The sequence below is a fragment of the Engystomops pustulosus genome, chromosome 4 (assembly GCF_040894005.1).
Source record: "Engystomops pustulosus chromosome 4, aEngPut4.maternal, whole genome shotgun sequence".
Lineage (NCBI taxonomy): Eukaryota > Metazoa > Chordata > Amphibia > Anura > Leptodactylidae > Engystomops > Engystomops pustulosus.
The window spans coordinates 120314748-120331438 of NC_092414.1; the positions used below are offsets into that span (position 1 = coordinate 120314748).

General features: G+C 41.8%; 1 protein-coding gene across 8 annotated transcripts in view; it reads right to left on the minus strand.

The window, feature by feature from the left end:
• Positions 1–16005, minus strand: part of MAGI2 (membrane associated guanylate kinase, WW and PDZ domain containing 2) — a 546118-nt gene extending 530113 nt beyond the window's left edge. For 3 of the 8 annotated variants that reach the window (XR_011854944.1, XM_072147250.1, XM_072147251.1), the window contains exon 1: positions 15440–16004. Coding sequence is in view for 7 of the 8 variants with exons in the window: in XM_072147250.1 (XP_072003351.1) it covers positions 15440–15737 (298 nt within the window). In the remaining variant the exon portion in view is untranslated. Of the gene's footprint in view, positions 1–15439 lie in introns of all 8 variants that reach the window. The other 5 variants (XM_072147252.1, XM_072147245.1, XM_072147244.1 and 2 more) reach the window with 3 other exon arrangements.
• Between the last annotated feature and the right edge of the window lie 686 nt (positions 16006–16691).

The following is a 16691-nucleotide window of genomic DNA, read 5'->3' on the forward strand; positions in this document are numbered from 1 at the left end:
GCTGCCACCTCACTAGGGGAGTATAAAACCCCCTTGTGGGTTTCAGAGTCTATAGTCAGACTCAGTCTAAGCAGAAGCAGATGGGAGTGCAGTACCTGTCTGTGCTGCACAAGCCAGTGTCACAGCACCAGGGAGCAGAGGTGTCTCAGGCCAGCTGCCTGACACCTTGGGCAAGTCAGGAGACTAAGTCCCAGAGCAGAGGTGCATGGTTCAGGCTCAGCTCCATCTGCCAGCCCAGCCTTGAACTTTTACCAGACTGTGAGCAAGCCCTTCCTGCGGACCAGCTGTATCCAACCAGCTTTCCGGCCTGTTGATGTTACAACTAAGAGCTGTGAGTTGATTTGCACAAAGTGCCTCTGTTTGATCCCTCACCATCACAGACTCCCCATCTTTCATCACCCTCGGATTCCTTAATACATATCAGAGGTTACCCCAGAGAGAAACCTCTTTCATCAGCCTCTCCCTCCATTATTCTTGCATACACCACCTGCTGAAGACCTGCCAGGTTTTAGGCCCATCCTCTGCTCCCAATACCAAGCACCATGACCATAGCACGCCCAAGGCTGCATAAACCAGCCACTTCAGTATTCTGGACCCTGGCTGTCTACAGCCACCAAAGAAAGGCTAGCCCCTAGTGAGGGATGTTGAAGATATTTGATATGTCTCTATCCTTTATTTAAGGACAAAATCCTGACATATCACATTTATGAAAATGGTCTCAAATGACTATGTACCGTATACACTCGAGTATAAGCCAAGTCACCTAATTTTACTACAAAAACTATGAAAACATATTGACTCGAGTATAAGCCTAGGGTGGGAAGTTCAGCTACTATTCTATAATACAATGTCCAGCAGTCTACCCTCACCAATGTAATACCCAGTAATCTCCCCTCATCAAAAAATGTCCAATAGTCTACCTTCATTAGCATCACCTCTAATTAATAAAATGTCTTACAGAGTGCCACAATTAATAAAATGTCCAGCAGAGTTCCCCCAATAATAACATGCCCAGCAGGGTGCCCCCATTAATAACATGCCCAGCAAAGTACCCCCGTTAATAACATGCCCAGCAGAGTGCCCCCATTAATAAAACGTCCAACAGAGTGCCCCTATTAATATAATGTCCAGCAGAGTGCCCCACTAATAAAATGTGCAGTAGAATGCACCCATAAATATAATGTCTAGCAAAGTGTCCCCATAAATGTAATGTCCAGCAGGGTGCCCCCATTAATAAAGTGTCCAGCAGAGCACCCCCATAAATGTAATGTCCAGCAGGGTGGCACCATTAATAAATTGTCCAGCAGAGTGCCCCAATAAATGTAATATCCAGCAGAGTACCCCCAAAAATGTAATGTCCAACAGAGTGCCCCTATTAATATAATGTCCAGCAGAGTGCCCCACTAATAAAATGTCCAGTAGAGTGCCTCCATAAATGTAATGTCTAGCAAAATGTCCCCATAAATGTAATGTCCAGCAGGGTGCCCCCATTAATAAAGTGTCCAGCAGAGCACCCCCATAAATGTAATGTCCAGCAGGGTGCCCCCATTAATAAAGTGTCTAGCAGAGCACCCCCATAAATGTAATGTCCAGCAGGGTGCCTCCATTAATAAATTGTCCAGCAGAATGCCCCCATAAATATAATATCCAGCAGAGTACCCCCACTAATATAATACTCATAGCAGAGTGCCCCCATGCATGTGATGTCCATCAGAGTGCCCTCATTTATGTAATGCCTACAGCAGAGTGCCCTCATTAATGTAATGCCCATAACAGAGTGCCCTCATTAATGTAATGTCCAACAGAGTGCCCCATTAAAGTAATGTCCATCAGAGTGTCCCCATTAATACAATGTCAAGGAGAGAGACCCTTTAACAAAATAAAGTACTTACTCTCCGGCACTGACCGACTGCTCCGGGAGATTTATGTCTGTGTGAACTGCCAGCACATAAACAAAGATGTAAGCAGGTGGCAACACTGCTGCGTCATAGTTTCTGTGATGGCAGATCACACACACGTAAATATGCCAGCCCGGCCGGGAACCCAAAGGGGTGCTGCAGGGACAAGAGGTCAGCACTGCAGAGTGAGTACTAACTTTATTTTTTTTATATACTCGAGTCTAAATTGAGTGGGGCTTTTTCACTATAACAATTCTGCTGAAAATCTCAGCTTATACTCAAGCATATGCAGTAAATTGAGACACAATGGCCCATATTAAAACTAGTGCATTGTGCCTAGTTTTAGTTTGCACTTTCTTTGTGAAAGTTGCGACACATTGGCCCCCTTTTATTAAAGTGTTTGCCCCAGTTTTCTGTCTGACTTTGCACTAGAAAGAAAATGCAAACTACTTGTACATGCATTTATTAAGTGCATGCGTCAGTTTTGTGTTGCGGCTGCACATATAGGGGCCTGTTAATGCTTTGCCGGACTGCGCACCACACTTATTACTGATGCGCACCATAAATCTGCAGCATGAACAAAGTGCAGCCAAAAAATTGTACACACTTTCAGAGCAGTGCAGGGGATAGATTAATCTATCACATTCTTCACACTCCATAGGCAAACTACACTAGTTTTGTTATTTTATAGTAATGCATGCTCTTAGTTGACTTAGTCAGTGTTCGTGATGTACAGTTGCAATCAATTACTCTTGGTGCACTTGGCTTCATGAGAATTGCCCCACTGTATGCAGACAGAGCTGGGAATAATGTATGTAATGGAAAAATATTACTTAATTTCACCAGCTTGAAATCATTCAACTTTGCATCCACCCCATAACCCTATGCCAGTGATGGCGAACCTTTTAGAGACCGAGTGCCCAAACTACAACCGAAATCCACGTATTTACCATGAAGTGCCAACATGAAATTTTAAGCAGTAACTTATTGCTACCTGTTCTTTCACATCTTTCACTTGTATTGGCGGTCTGAGGCCACCAGTTAAAAGAAGGAGGGCAAATTCAGATTATCATTGTAGCTTCTCTCCAAAGTCTCTCTGTAAAGGAACAATGGTCGGGTCCAACATGATGACCTCCAAAGACAATGCAGTTTTGTCAAAACCTCACTTTTCCCGCAGTCCCAAACAGCCAACGAAGTGTCGAATAGCACTGAGAGAGCAGCATCCCTTAATTTGCCTGGGACTGCAGGAAGATTGGAAGTGTTTGGTGAACTCTGTCCTGGGGTGAGGGCCTGAGTGCCCATAGAAAGAGCTCTGAGTGCCACCTCTGGCACCCTTGCCATAGGGTCGCCATCACTGCCCTATGCTAAAGGTGAGACTTAATAAGGACTTTTCAACTTCAAAACCCCTTTGCATCTATGGCATTGATTTGCAGTACACAATATGCTAATTTCTTTCTCTACTGTCAGATGGGATGCTCTGGTTTAAATCAGACAGAAGAGATCAGATAATAAGGACACGGATTACTCAAGAACATTGAGGACTAGAGAGAAATTATCAGTCATGCCATAATCAGCAGAGTGGCACCTACAGAAAGGATACATAGAATAAAATAGGCCATCTATTAATCATCTTGTCTTATTTGGTAATAAAATGAAAATACAGATCTAAAAGAAAATACTAGTGTCTACTTAAAGTGTAAAAAGGCCTCCCCCGCTCAGGCTCCCGGACCCAGTAGTGAGGACTATTACCGCTGCAATACCTATAGCTATGTCTATGTCTGTCCCCCACAGAGGTAGCTTTTAGTCTTATCTAAAAGTGCATAATTTACATAATATAAAGCGAATGTAATGTAATTAGCTATACTGATGTATCTAACTAAATGCTTCAGAATGATGATGCAAAATAATGGGGCTCATTTACTAAGGGTCAGCGGACCATACTATTATCGGATATTCCGTCGATTTTGTGCCGCATTTAGCACGGGATTTTGCTGCACACGATCGGATTTTGGTGCATCGGCGTCGGCTTTCATGCAACACAAGTCGGGGGAGCAGGCCGTCAGATGATCCGACTGATTCGGACTAAACGCAGGATTTAACATTTAAATTGTGCCGCAAGACATGCACTTACATACACCGGGAAGTAGATGGTGAACTCCAGCGGATCTGAGCGGAGAGCGACACATGCAGGATATCGGGTGCACGATGTGCATTGCGTTCAGTGAGTTCTCGACGGAGAACGCACCTTGGGGAACGCACAGGGATGGGTAAGTAAATGTGCCCCAATATGTCCATCTGAAACTTTGCTTTTGGCAAGATCTTTGCTTTTAGTTTAATCAAATTGATATGTAAAGTTTTACCAAAAGTGCAGAGGAAAGGTGTAGTTGTATAGTATGCCATACTAAACAGATTGATTGTATCTACGACATGCAATACATTTTAGTGTATGAGCTTCATAAGATGGACGATGATTGATACCTTTTGCATTGTTTACTTTGTGTTTTTTAGCCGTTACTGAACAATAGACTTTTAAAACACAATCCAGAAGCAGCAGGTTCCACACTGTATCATGTTGTCAGTATCGTATTCCAGATAAAGGCCAAAACTATTTTGGGAAAGTATTTTATTCCTTTCTAAATAAATAATAAGTAGTTTATTGTTTCCCTGCATCTTCAAACTTTCTAATGTTTTTTTTAATGATATGAAGTCAGTCCTCAGGTATGGGGCATTTCTATGTATATGCAGGCAAGAGATCCTAGTGCATACTTCATTGTAGACACACACAAACAATAAAGATAGAATGTTTTGCTCCTTCATATAAGGAAAAGAGCCATTGGTTCCTGTGGCAGTTAGCAACCAATCACAGCTCAGTGTCTATTTTGTTTATGTGTGAGGTAATATGTCAAGTAATATGTTAGGTAATATGTGAGGTGATATGTGAAGTAATAAGTGAGGTAATATGTAAGGTCATATGAGGTAATATGTGTGGTTATAAGTGAGGTGATATGTTAAGTGATATAAATTAATATGCAAGATAAAATGTGAAGTAATATATAAGGTGACATGAAGTAATATGTGAGGTAACATGTAAGGTTATATGAGGTAATATACAGTAGAAGGTAATATGAAGCAATATGTAAGGTGATAGAAGGTTAACTATGAGGTAATATGTGAAATGATATGAGGTCAGGCCTGGCGCCAGCACCCGGCCAACCCAGGCAAGTGCCGAGGCCCCGGGGTACTGGAGGGGCCCACTCGGGCCCCCGGATCAATTGTGCCAGAGTCGCTATAAGACACTGGTACAATTGATCACCATCCGGATCGATCGCATTTCTGCCTCTATGCTGCGCTGGTCGGGAGCGCAGCATAGAGGCAGAATCTAAAACTCACCTGTCCCGGTTCCCACGATGCGGTGCTCCGCAGGGTATGCGACAGCTCTGAAGCCGGTGCACATGATGACGTCATCGGATCACGTGTGCCGGCTTCAGAGCCAGCGCGTACGGGAGGCCCAGGCCGAAGACAGCTGCAGGCGCTGCTCCGGGGGAACCAGGAAGGGGAATTCTTTTTTCTTTCCCGGAGGGGGGAGGGGTGTTCAGTGTGTCATCAGGGAGAGGAGGGAGGGGGTCAGTGTGTCATCAGGGAGAGGGGGTCATTGTGTCAGCAGGGGGGGAGGGTTCAGTGTGTCCAGAGGGGGGGTTCAGTGTGTCCGCAGGGGGAGAGGGGGTTCAGTGTGTCCGCAGGGGGGTGAAGGGGTCAGTGTGTCCGCAGGTGGAAGCGGGGTAGTCAGTGTGTCCGCAGGGGAGGGGGGGCAGTGTGGCCACTGGAGGGCGGCCCACGGAGGGGCCCACTAAGGCTCTGTCGCCCCGGGGCCCACTAAAACCTGGAGCCGGCCCTGTATGAGGTAGTATGCAAGGTAATATGTAGTATGCTTATATTATCTGTAATATTCCAATCACAGCCAGAGCTGCATTCATTTATCTAACGTTAGATCATCTCAGATGCCTACAGCTCTGGCTGTGACTGGAGTATCAATCTGCTGTTATCATTCTTAGTAAAAGGCAGCTTGTGAGTGAAGTAATATATTTTCAATTGTGCCTCTTACATCATATGTAATACTCTAGAAACACCCAGAGCTGCAGTTGTATCCTGCTCTTATCCAGTCTTGAAATGCTTTTATTATTTTTTTAATTTTCATGATTAAATGTGTCTTTGATTTGCGCACTTTATTTGCTAAATATTTTTTTGTTAACCCATTCTATTTTGCTATGGCTTAGAGCAATTATTTTATATCCTGGGCAGAGGCTAACACTAGTACAACTTGTTCCAATAAAGATCACCAACTTCTGATTTAAACTTTGGAGTGCTGCCCGCATTTTCCATTTTTTATCTACACAAGGACCCAGCCAGGACCTTTGAGGGTGCTGCACCCCTCCTTTTTAGGAGCCTCATAAACTGTGCTGACTTTTATGAATTTTATCAAGAATATATATATATATATATATATATATATATATATATATATATACTCTGACCAGCCACTTTATTAGGTACACCATGCTAGTAACGGGTTGGACCCCCTTTTGCCTTCAGAACTGCCTCAATTCTTCGTGGCATAGATTCAACAAGGTGCTGGAAGCATTCCTCAGAGATTTTGGTCCATATTGACATGATGGCATCACACAGTTGCCGCAGATTTGTCGGCTGCACATCCATGACGCGAATCTCCCGTTCCACCACATCCCAAAGATGCTCTATTGGATTGAGATCTGGTGACTGTGGAGGCCATTTGAGTACAGTGAACTCATTGTCATGTTCAAGAAACCAGTCTGAGATGATTCCAGCTTTATGACATGGTGCATTATCCTGCTGAAAGCCATCAGATGTTGGGTACATTGTGGTCATAAGGGGATGGACATGGTCAGCAACAATACTCAGGTAGGCTGTGGCGTTGCAACGATGCTCAATTGGTACCAAGGGGCCCAAAGAGTGCCAAGAAAATATTCCCCACACCATGACACCACCATCACCAGCCTGAACCTTTGATATAAGGCAGGATGGATCCATGCTTTCATGTTGTTGACGCCAAATTCTGACCCTACCATCCGAATGTCGCAGCAGAAATCGAGACTCATCAGACCAGGCAACGTTTTTCCAATCTTCTACTGTCCAATTTCGATGAGCTTGTGCAAATTGTAGCCTCAGTTTCCTGTTCTTAGCTGAAAGGAGTGGCACCTGGTGTGGTCTTCTGCTGCTGTAGCCCATCTGCCTCAAAGTTCGACGTACTGTGCGTTCAGAGATGCTCTTCTGCCTACCTTGGTTGTAAAGGGTGGCGATTTCAGTCACTGTTGCCTTTCTATCAGCTCAAACCAGTCTGCCCATTCTCCTCTGACCTCTGGCATCAACAAGGCATTTCCGCCCACAGAACTGCCGCTCACTGGATGTTTTTTCTTTTTCGGATAATTCTCTGTAAACCCTAGAGATGGTTGTGCGTGAAAATCCCAGTAGATCAGCAGTTTCTGAAATACTCAGACCAGCCCTTCTGGCACCAACAACCATGCCACGTTCAAAGGCACTCAAATCACCTTTCTTCCCCATACTGATGCTCGGTTTGAACTGCAGGAGATTGTCTTGACCATATCTACATGCCTAAATGCACTGAGTTGCCGCCATGTGATTGGCTGATTAGAAATTAAGTGTTAACGAGCAGTTGGACAGGTGTACCTAATAAAGTGGCCGGTGAGTGTATATATATATGATTCTGACATTAGAGAAGCAATATCAGCAATATCAACCTGGAAAGTACTCTATATTGTGCATATGCCCTATTTGTCCAGCAAATTGTAAATACTGAGTGATGTTTACAATGCCGTTCTTACAAAAATCTACAGTCCCCTTTTTAGGGATGTATATCAGACAGATAAAAGTTCCCATAGATGCTATTGCGTGGTGTGTGCCACTGTACCGTGCACGAGAAATGTTAGAGGATGCTTTATCTTTTCCCATGTTTAGGGCAGGGAGCCTTGCCATGCTATGGAGAGGGGAAGGGGAGCAGTACTTATCCCTCCTCCTCTCCAGCATGCTGGTGTATGCTTGCCTGGACTATGTCCGGTCGAGCATATAGCAGTGGGAAAGTAGCCTAAAGCTGTAAAGTACAGCTAACTTTTCATGATGAGTTGTCATGTGTGTGTGTGTACAGGAGAATAAGACTTCCTTTCCATAGACTTCTATGGCAAATGTAATCTGATGCTTTAGCAAGTTGGAGTTCATCTGTGGAGACCAAGTGGATCAGGAGAGATTTCAGTCCCTGATGGATGTGGTGGTGTGTGTGTGTGTTGGGGGAAAGGAGGGGTGAAGAGAGGCATCCTCTTAAAAAAATATAAATTGATATTCACGTATGCTATTGATTTTTTGCAGATTATGTTTAAAGTTATTGACATGATGACGTTTGATGTAAAGTGCTACTTTAAAATCTAAAAGTGTATTCTTTATTTTCCCATTTGATGACAAAATATCCTTTTACGTCCTTTTAAGTATACCACTGCCATGTTTTTCATTGAAAACAGGGTTCCTGGCTAGATAACTTGTCAACTGCGGTGCCATTCCAACTTCTCTTGTCACAAATATCACCAAAACAAGGGGAGCTGGAATTGAGTTAATTACATGTGCCAAAGCAAATATTTTCTTCTGACAAAATAAATAACAGGGTCGCTAGAGAAACAAAAGAATACTGCAAGCAAAATGTAGAAATTCTGCTGAGACTGCCGATTTTCTTCTCCGTGGAAATTAATTTACTGATGAGACCTTATCACTATTGCATGGGATTCTGAGCAATGTGTACCAACGTGTAGACAGAATTTCACATGCACACAGCTACTAATGAATTCTTACACTGCCAGCAATGTACAAAATAAACAGGCATAATTACAACTGTATTCATAGTATATTTAAACAAGATCCCAGAATATATATATATATATATATATATATATATATATATATATATATATGTGTATATTGCATTTATATGTATGTATAGTATATATTAGAGCTATGCAGTTGCTAGTTGTAAATGTATATATTGGAATTACTCAACATACACAATTCTAACCTAGTTTTTTAGACATTAATGGTCAAACCACCAGCATCCACCACCACACTGTCAAAGGAAGTGCAGAGGCTGTAGAAACTCCTGTAGATATACAGGAGGTGATATAATTATAGTGAGCACTATTGTGCAATGGTGCTGCCTCTACTGCTTCTTGGAGTCTGAGTTGGCAAGAAGATGGCTGCAGGTGAAGGATAACACAATGGTAAGAGGAGAAAGGTAGGGCCTATCTCTTCTACAACATCTCTGCTATCTCAGCTGCTGGGAAAAAAACTGCCTTCATCTGTAGTCAGCAAGAAGTTTTCCTCTATCCCTGCCTGCTGCTGAAAGTCTCATATTAGGGAACTTGAAGTAATTTATTATCTTCAGCTTGTTACTATAGTATGATTCATTGGATTGTAGCCAGGAGAGTGAGGGAATTGTTTTACAGATGGCTACACATTTGTAAAATGTTTATCAAGCTGTCTGGAAGTCAGAATATTCTTAGTTGCCCATGGCAACCATGGGGAGTTGTGATTGGTTGCCATGGGCAACTAAGAATATTTTTACTTTGAGACAGCTCGATAAATCTGCCTAACTTGCCTAACTTGCTGATTAGTGGGGGTATCAGTACTCACCTACTCACCATTTTGATTTGTATAAGACTATTCTGGATGTCATTCGGTTCATAAGAACATTGACAGTTAAAAAACGTTTTATAAATATTAATCAGTCTAAGTATAACATGGACGATTCCAAGAACTATACTGATTTTACTGATAGATTTTTTACTTTTGATTTTACTTCCATACAGGATGTTATAGTATTTGATAACCTACCAGATTTGTCTTATTTGAGTCAAGAAACAGATAAATCTATGCTGAACATTTTTCCATCACTAACCCTTATTTTTACCCTGTTAATTCTAAGGTTATTCTATCTAAATTTATAGAGCTGTATTCACATACCAATTATAACTCCATTTACAATTTGTCACCCAGTTAAAAATCAGTGTTACAACAAACTATATGGTGTCCCAATTTTTGTGGCTCACAAGTGACATCGAAGCCCTATATACTAGCATTCCTCATTCTCTTGTACCTATAGCATTATTTTACCATTTGGACAAATATTCTAGTTACTCTTCTGATTTAAAACAATTTATACAGAAGGTTACACATTTTCTTCTTACCTCCAATTATTTCCAATATGATGGTAGTTTTCCTGCAGAGATCCGGCACAGCGATGGGGGCAAAATTTTCCCCATTGCTCGCCAATCTCTTTGTTGCCTGGTAGGAGGAAGTTTATCTTTTTCCAGATTCCAATCCATTTATGATGCAGGTTGTTCGATACGGCCGCTTCAATGATGTCATCATTATTTGGAATTCTAATCAGACGACCGTGTCGTGTATCATATCTCAATAGCAATCGTTTCAACCTTTTTTTACATATCATTGGCATCTTACCCATGTTACTTTTTTAGATTTAGATCTTAGTTCAGACACAGCATTTCAGTGCATCCATACTTCCACGTATTGCAAAGAAACTTCTAAGAACACCATTTTACATGGCACTTCTTGTCATCCTGCCCATACCATTAAAGGTATCACTGTGTGAGAAAGGCTTAGAGCTAGACGTAATTGCTCCATGGAGTTCTAATTTAAGCATGAAGTGTGATTTTAAACTACTAATGAGGATTTTGTTGCTTTTTCAATGCACATGTCCTTGTATTTTTGCATACTGTTGGATTGGACCGGACTGATTGCCTACTTACACAGTGTTCGGTATATCAGCACGCATCCATTTCATTGTATTATCTATGACTAAGGACATGCTGGTCTGAAACGTGTCAGATGTACATGTGTACTGCATCCTATCCTTAAATCTGCTTTTGCCTGTATTGTACCTATTTCTGGATGAATAAAGCTGCACAACATTTTTTATGGATTTCTTGAGTGCCCATCAACTTTTTTCCTTTTGCCTACTTCTATGGGAGTGAAAGACCCTCTTTGGATTTTGCACCTGGTGGTGAGCGAACCTGATTTTCTTTTTGCTTATAGCTCTCAGTACTGAGACCCCCACAGATCCTGAAAATGAGGGGTCTGACTGTTTGAGGCTGTGGTGTATTTAATACTGATAGCAAGTTAAATCAGGAGCCATTACTACAGTGGAGGACGGGGGAACCTCTTAACGAAGAAGTTACAGGTCTGTGAGAGACAGAAATCTTGTTCATTGTAGGTGAACAAATACTAAAAATAAATTCTTTAAAAATGAGACAATGTGATTTTCTGGATTTGTTTTCACAATTTGGGGAACATTTACTAAAGGTCGTGCTGCACACTTTTGTCGGACTGTGAGCCTTTTTCGGGTTTTGCACGGCTTTGACAGGTATTTAAAAGGGGTTTGTGCTGAGATTTTGCATGCCCTCGGAATGTGGTGTAGCTCCGCTGGCTTCCATGGGACAGAAATCTGGGGGCGTGCCATCGGACGATCTGACTGATTCGGACTGAGCGTGGGATTTAAGTTTCAAATTATGTTGCAACCCCAAGAACTTACATGCACCACAAACAGGAAGGTGAACTCTGTCGGACCTGAGCGTGGAAGTGGAACATGCAGGATATCGGGCGCACGATCTTAGTGAATCGCGGCAGAGTACAATATCGTTGGACTATGCACTTTCTGTGAACTCCTCCGGACGGGTAAGTTAATGTGCCCCCTTGTCTCTTATAGTTGAGATCTACCTATGATGTCAATTACAGAGCTCTCTCATCTTTTTAAGTGGGAGAACTGACACAAATGGTGTCTGACTAAATACTTTTCCCCCCACTGCATGAGATTTACTCGCATTACTACCTCAAATCCAAAAGTTGCCAAGTGAACATACCCTAAGGCTGCGTTCAGACAATGCTCTTGGATACATTTTAAAATGTACTGCAAACACATGGGATAAAGCTCCTCCCAGAACACATATGCAAACTGACCAAAATGCTTACATTCGTTAGGTAGTGACATGTATTTTGCCTCGTTAAACACAAGTGTTTTGGTCAAATTGCATATAGGAGGAGCTTCACCTGATGGACTGCATTTTGCGATTCAAGTCCATTGTTTGATTGTGGCGCAGGTGTAAATCCTGTAAATTGCTCTCGTTACAAGATGTTACTGATGTCTGTGGGTAAGTTCACATCTGCAAAAAGGGCTTTCTGTTATTTATAACAGAAAAGAAAGCGCAGATCCAGTTATTAGCTATTATTATTAATAAATAAATTAAATTCCTTATTAAAAAAAAAATAGTTGTTTATTTTATTACACTTTTTTTTACTATTATTCAGCAAAAAAATATCTAATAAACATCATAATATGTATAATGATAAACTGTTATTAAAAAGAGATGTTACTAGCTGAACCGTATGAAGTGTAACATGAACTACAGTGTTCAATCATCTACTGACCCTGTTAATGGAATAGTATCTCCCAGAGGGAGAGTGAAACCAGGGCAAAGGAGTCTTGGAGAAATTACATGGGACAAGAAACTGAAAGTTGTAAAGAAGAGTATTACATCTACAACAATTTCACAAAGCAGAGGAATTAATAGAGATCAGCTTCGCTAATGAGTGTTATCATCCTGCAATTTGCCATGGAACCTTATTTGTTGTTAAAGTGGAAGTTTGGTTTTATGTAAACAAAGCTTAAAGGAGCTTTTTCCTCTATTTTCACCTATCTTATATCCATAACAGTCTGATTGCTTGGGGTTTGACTATCAGGCCCACATGAAAAAGGTGTTTATGTCGATAGAATAGTGGTGAGCATGCTTAGCCACTGCAATATTTCCACCTATGGGACATCTGGAGCAGCACTTATAGCAGCAAAGGGACCAGCACTTTCTCCATTACCATGGGGCACTTGGGGGTGGCCCATTCTCATGATTTCTTTGGGGTCCAGCAGTATGACCCTCATCAATTAGGCCATTAGGCATCTACGCTACAAACATTAGATTTGTATTTATAGCTAAATATCCCTTTAATCACTCCATAATGAAAACTTATATTTCTTAAATTGAATTTGAATGTAAGTTGGAACAGCTATATTTAATAAGTGTAACTCCAGGAAAATTATTTTTTGTTCCCTGTGACTTTTAAGAATTGTGTGTTGACAAGGGAACGAGGATGAAAAATAAAGTTTTATTGCAGACGCCTTGCAATTGATCATTGCGGCTTGGGACCAAAGTCTAGTAAACCAGAATCCACAGAGCTTCCTCAGAGGTTACAGTGGATAAATAGGTCCATTTGTAACTGGGGGTCATCAGTAAGTTGAGTGTTCTTAATTTGGAGACTGCCTATACAATGTAGAATATTTTAAACTTTTGCAAATGAAAATATGCATGTTTCATAAGATGCTTATCTGTAGCTTTGATTAAGCGAGGTGGGGCAAAATTATCAGATCGACAAAATTTACATCACAAATTCTGATATGTTTTTAGGTCATAGCTTCAACATGCTCACCGTTTATGACCTCAAACACACTATTACACATGACTACAACTCAGTTACAAACTTCAATAAGGTATAGGTTAAAAGGATACAAAAACACAAGAGGATGAATAGGGGAAGCAACCACACAAAGTGAAAATCTAAGCCTTATAACATATTAGATCAGAAAATAGAAAGTGTAAAGCTAAGCCTGAGAAAAACAACTATCACAAGAAAAATAGTCAATATCTGATCTCAACTTGTATCCACTGAATTTCCGATGACTTTATAGATAAAACATACAATTTTCAAAGCCTTTCCAATGCTCATAGGTATGTTCTCAGCATAAGCATTGCTTCATTTCACACCAGGACAAGAAATATATTCAGTGTTACTTCCAATGATGACTTCATGTCAGAGAAGGGGCCTGGTAGAGATGTGAGCAGTGTCATGAGATCACTTCATTGTAACCAAGCTCTTGTAAATAACCTGACTGTTCTCATCCCTTCAGAGCTGTCATTAATCTGACACTCAGTAACCCTGATTAAATGTAAAGCACTAGGTCTTATGTAAGACAACCTATGCCATCCAAATCACCAGATCTTACCCATAATGCCTCTTACTACATGCAGGTGATACTACTAACTTCATGGTCATTTAAAACAAAGTAACTGAATGAACACAATATATAATAATAACCTTTTCATCTCTACTTGGATCAATGTATAAGTTATTATTATTATCATAATTATCAATGTATTCTCTACTCTAGTAAAACTGTACCATAGGCCATACAGTGACATCTGAGAGATGAGACACAGATATACCACATAGTTAGATTATTAACATTTTCATAAGAGCCAACAAGAATCATTCAACTCATTCTTGTCTTAGATGTACACGTCAAAAACTGTCAAATGTTAAACTACCAGCAAAGACCAAAACATTCATTCATTGCTTGAAATGAACCATACATACAGAGCGTTTACTTGAAATTCCTATTGTAATGTTATTAAATATATTAATATTTACATGTTTCCATTTATCTGTTCCAGATTTCCTATACTGGCCTGATAATTCCCACAACAACCACATTCAACTCCATTATTGTCTTGATTCTAGTATCAGATAGGATAAACTTATGTTAACTCTATGTTATCAGTGTTCACACATCTTAAACGGGAAGTTATTTAAAGACCTGTTAGTGCAGATGTCACACAGGTGCTACATACAGTATGTGCTCCCACTTCTCTCATTGATGCTGCTGCTACTGTAGTATCTTCACCTTTCTCAATGTATCCAGGCTGTTACCTAGCTACAAAGCTTCATTTACAGTCATGTCTCTGGATAGCTCTTGTATTCCGCCCAAGGTCTTTTTTGTCAGCCTAACATCTCTCTCATTTACACAATTCACCAAGCCAGAAGAGAATGTAGTGTGGAGCTGAAGAGGAGATGTACAGAGCACAGATCAATGCTATATAGTATGCAGTAATAATGTACATGTACTGTACATAGCATGCTGTTATAAAATACCTCTAAATAATACATTGTAAGAAGGTAATTAAGCCCAGGCTTATGGCTTATGATCACACAGGCTCCATGCACAGTGTGCCCTCACTATAGTAGTTCCATTTTCTCCTGCGACACCACTGTCAGTTCCCTGACCTCACTGCCCCTGGCACACACACACACACTATGCCAGCACCTAGAAATCCCCAAACTCCAACAAGTCAATAATACAGCTGCAAAAACAAAGTTACTCAGGCAACTCCTGGAGGTAGATGTGTGCCCCCTCCTTCCTAGTAACGCTGCATTGCAGGGCTGGGCTTATTCCTTGTGATCATTCCCATGTGAGCTGCAGAAAAGCATGCCACCCTGCAGGCACCTAATTCCTGCCATGTATACACTGCTTACACCTTGTGCCATCACCAGAGGCTCATGCCACTAGCAGCAGGCACAGGAGCATGGGCACAGAGAAGAAACACTCCTACCTTGTTTCACACACTTGATCCTGATGGGGTCTTTGCAATGTTTGATGACAGCCAGTACATCCCTGATGGTGAGTCCAGCCACCGGGGTCTCGTTCACCTCCAACAATAGTTCCTCGGGTACCAGTTTGCCACTCTGATAAGACACCTTCCCAGGCTTTACCTCCCCAAGGTAAGGGAATTGGCCATTCTCAGCTCCCCCTCTGATGTCAAAGCCCAGCTCCCCTTCCAGGCTCCTGTCAATCACACACTCATGGACTTTGTTGGTCCAGTGGTTCTTCTTCTTCAGGCTCTTGGACATGGCCCCTGGTTCTGTGTCGGAGCTGATGAATGGCCAGGCTGTGAGGATGGGTAGGTAGCAGCAGGAATGGGAAGGAGGAGTGTAGTCGCTACGCTATGTGTATACATGCATGTGTGAGTGAGTGCTACTAGCTGGTCTCCATGCTGGCAGCTGGCACAGTGAGTGTGTGTGTGTACTAGTTGTACAGTAATAACTGGCAGAGGGAGGGGAAGGATGGAGAGGAGGAGGGATGGGAGCTGTCTGCTCTCTCCTCTCTATATAACCCGGTAGTGAAGAGTCAGAGAGAGGCTGTGTGTGTTTGCCAGGCAACCAGAGAGGAGGAGGCCAGCACCAGAGCAGCAGCACAGGCTCCTCACTAGCTAGTCCCTGCATAATAGTCACATACCGCCCGCCTTGTGTGATAGTGAGTCCTGTCCAGCACTATGTATAGGCACACACTCATAGAGATACACTAGCTGCTATTCATCTTTGATGGGCTGTCACAGGCACTGAAGCTGGGATTGTAAAAAGAATGGCACAGAATGTTCTCTGGAAACATCAGCAACTTTCTCTAAAACCTGAGAAGAAACAGTATGTTTGTATTTTACACACATACAGCATGGTGGTTGGTTCATTACACCCATCTTCTCTATTCACATATATATATATATGTCCTATTTGGTCACATTCATTTCATACTAGATCTGTCACAGTGGGGCACAATTACTAAGAACAATGCAGAGTGCGCCAGATTCAGGATTTCTGGTGCGGTTCTTCATGAATCTGGCGCTCCCTGCACTGCTCCAACAGAGCGCACCAACATAGGGCGTGCAACACAATTCTGTCTAACTTTGCATGTTAAATCTGGAGCACGGTCCGACTGAGCACCAGAACGGACCTTCAGTGCAGAAATTTGTGTAGCATTAAGCATAAGGCAGCTGCGCCACAAAATGGTCGCACAAGCAGTTTGCGCCT